The 3,226-nt window shown below is 49.5% G+C and overlaps 1 protein-coding gene across 1 annotated transcript; it reads left to right on the forward strand.

The window, feature by feature from the left end:
* Window positions 1-1,000: 1,000 nt before the first annotated feature.
* Window positions 1,001-2,660, forward strand: LOC123429655 (UDP-glycosyltransferase 89B2-like). Its single transcript, XM_045113668.1, has one exon. It carries the CDS (start codon window positions 1,015-1,017, stop codon window positions 2,455-2,457), a length of 1,443 nt encoding a protein of 480 aa, XP_044969603.1. The 5' UTR covers window positions 1,001-1,014; the 3' UTR covers window positions 2,458-2,660.
* The last annotated feature ends 566 nt before the right edge of the window (window positions 2,661-3,226 follow it).

A 3,226-nucleotide genomic window follows, 5' to 3' on the forward strand; every position in this document is an offset into this window, starting at 1 on the left:
TATGAAAACAGAAGGAGGTTTCTGCAAAAATTTCAAAAAACGATTCGTTTTCTTTTTAAGTATGTACTACGGGTTGATTTTGGGAATTTACAGGAGGTTTTCTATAAGCATACAAAAAACGATTTGCTTTTCACTTAATTCCGAACTGCGGGTTGATTTCGGAAAATATCATGAAGTTTTCTGTAAAACAATCACGACGGACGACAGAAACACTCCATGCTTTATTATTATTATGGAGAAATAAGAAATCATGAATTTTGGTTTAGTTAATTAAGCTCGTGGTTTGCGTGGATAGGGACGTGCATGGCTTGAAGCCTTGAATCCACTTCACAGCCTGGACAGATTCGCTACCGACAGAAAATTAAACCAGAAAAGTTTCCACGAGTGTGATGCCTAGTAGAACAACATTTGTTTTTTGCACAAAAGTAAATATTTTATAATTATATAGAAACATTAATAATAGTATAAAAATTTGAAGAGCAGTTTTTTAGCATAGTACAATCAAATTCGTTCACATACACGAACATATGCTCACCCCTATGAACGCATGCACGCACACACTATTCATGTGAGCATCTTAGAGAGATTAAGCCGACACATCATCTTAAAATTGACGAAGTCGCTATAGACGCCTTCGTAGTCGATGGGAACGTCTCCTCCCACTAAACGCACATCGTCGAAAGACCTGAAATAAATTCAAGAAAATACAAGCACCAATGTCAAATATGAAATTTAAACTCTGGTGGGCAGCGGATATCACAGTCCTCCTAACCATCCAATCACAGTTTGATTTGCCAAATTTAAAAGTAGTTGGTTAACGTTTTAGAAGATGCCCTAAAAAATGAACTAGCAGTACGTACAGATTTTTAGGAGTGTTACGTAAAAATAGTATTTTTGAGAAAAAAAGATGACGATCGGCATCACACTCACGAGTCACGCACGCGTGCTCTTCTATTTAGCATGCAGATCCCTTCTTCTGTACTTTGCTCTGAATTGTCGCACCCGCCCGTCGCCATGCCGTCGTCCATGTACGCCGCACCGCAGGCAAGCGCAAGCAACGGGGTTGGCAATGGCGCCGGCAAGCCACACGTGCTTGTTGTCCCTTACCCGGCGCAGGGTCACATGCTGCCTCTCCTCGACCTCGCGGCGCTGCTCGCAGCGCGGGGCCTCGCCCTCACCGTGGCCGTCACGGCAGGCAACGTCCGGCTCCTCGCGCCATTCCTCGCAGCATGCCCGTCCGTCGCCACCGTCGTCCTGCCGTTCCCTTCCTCGCCCTTCCTCCCGACCGGGTGCGGCGAGAACACCCGGGACCTCCCGGTCGATCTCTTCCGGCCGTTCATGGCCTCCCTCGCGGCCCTCTCCGCGCCGCTCCTCTCCTGGTGCAAGTCCCAGACCCACGGCGTGACGGCCATCGTTTCCGACCTGTTCACGGGGTGGACTCTCCCGCTCGCCGAGGAGCTCGGCGTGCCGCACGTGGCCTTCTCGTGCGCCAACGTTCACTACCTCGCCACGACGCATTCCCTATGGCGACGCATGCCGACGAGGCTCCACCTCGATGACGCCGACGAGACTGTCACCTTCTCGGAGGCGCCCGGCTCGCCTAGCTTTCCATGGTGCAGCCTGCCGTGGATGTTCCGGATGCATGTGCCCGGCGACGAGGTGTCGGAGACGATCCGACGGATCTTCCTGTGGAGCATAGAGAGCTCGTGCTATGTGGCAAACTCGTTCGCGGCGCTCGAGGAGGCCTACGTGGAGCATCCGCTCCCCGACCTAATGGCGAAACGGGTGTTCGCGGTGGGCGCGCTGTCGGACGCCGTGCGTAACTGTGACGAACGTGGCGGGAAACCGGCGGTGGCCCCGGCGAAGGTGGCCGCGTGGTTGGACGGGTTTGACGACGGCTCCGTCGTGTACGTCTGCTTCGGGTCGCAGCAGGCGCTGTCGCCGGTGCAGGCGGCGTGCGTGGCCGGTGCTCTGGCGCTGAGCTCGGTGGCTTTCGTGTGGGCGGTGAGGAGCGGCACCGTCGTGCCGGAGGGGTTCGAGGCCGCAGCCACGGCGGCGTCACGGGGCATGGTGATCCGCGGGTGGGCGCCGCAGGTGGAGATCCTGCGCCACCGCGCCGTGGGGTGGTTCCTCACGCACTGCGGGTGGAACTCGGTGCTCGAGGCAACCGCGGCGGGCGTGGCGATGCTCACGTGGCCGATGGGCGCCGACCAGTTCATCAACGCGTGGGTTCTTGCGGAGGCCGGCGTGGCGGTGCCGGTGGCAGAGGGCGCCGACACCGTGCCGGACGCTGGAAAGATGGCGACCGTCATGGCTGCAGCTGTCGCCAAGGAAGGGGAGTCCGTGAGAGAGCGTGCGGTGGAGCTCGGCCGGAAGGCGGCCGCCGCGGTGGCGGAGGGCGGAACCTCGTACAATGATTTGGAAGAGTTGGTGCGTGTGCTCAGTGTCATCGACTAGTACAAGAGAGTGGATTTTCAGCATCAAAACAATGATTTGGAAGGGCTGCCCTCTATGCATCAAAACAAATATAAAAAGAATAAAAAATCCGAAACTTTGCAAGATAAAAAATGATCAAACTTTTCAGATGCTTGCAAGTTTTCATGAAAAAAACATTTGAAAAGCTTTATACAGGGAAAACATTTTAGTACTTCAAATTTTAAGCACTGAAATCTGAAACTTGTTTTTACACTTTTCTCTATATAACATTTTGACATGAAAATTTGTAAGAACCTACAAAGTTTGATCATTTTATATGTTGCAAAGTTTTAGAATTTTTTTAAACTTTTTTATTTATTTTACTGTTCATATAGGATGCCTAGGCACCCTCGTGTTGTTACACCCTTCTCCTGGTACAATATTCCTTCATTGTAATTTTCATTTCGTTGTACATGATGAATGTTGGGTATATTACCATTGGTTCTTCACACTTACCTCTATGAATCTGGTTTACCTCAAATTTTTATGCTCTGTTCATGAAATAGTGTCATCTCTACATGATACAATTTGCTTTCTTGTTGTAGATACATCCTATACAGGATTTTTGTAATAATTAAACGAAAAGTCAAAATAGTTTAGAAGTATTTTTAGATTAAACTTGACTTTCTTTTGCACTAGAATATAAATTTTCAGAAAGAAAAAAATTAACATTGACTTCAGGGAAAAAAGACAAAACTAATTTGCTATTATAGGTCATTATTCACACTATTTTGACCGAAAAATTGTCCTT

Source organism: Hordeum vulgare, chromosome 2H (assembly GCF_904849725.1).
Source record: "Hordeum vulgare subsp. vulgare chromosome 2H, MorexV3_pseudomolecules_assembly, whole genome shotgun sequence".
Lineage (NCBI taxonomy): Eukaryota > Viridiplantae > Streptophyta > Magnoliopsida > Poales > Poaceae > Hordeum > Hordeum vulgare.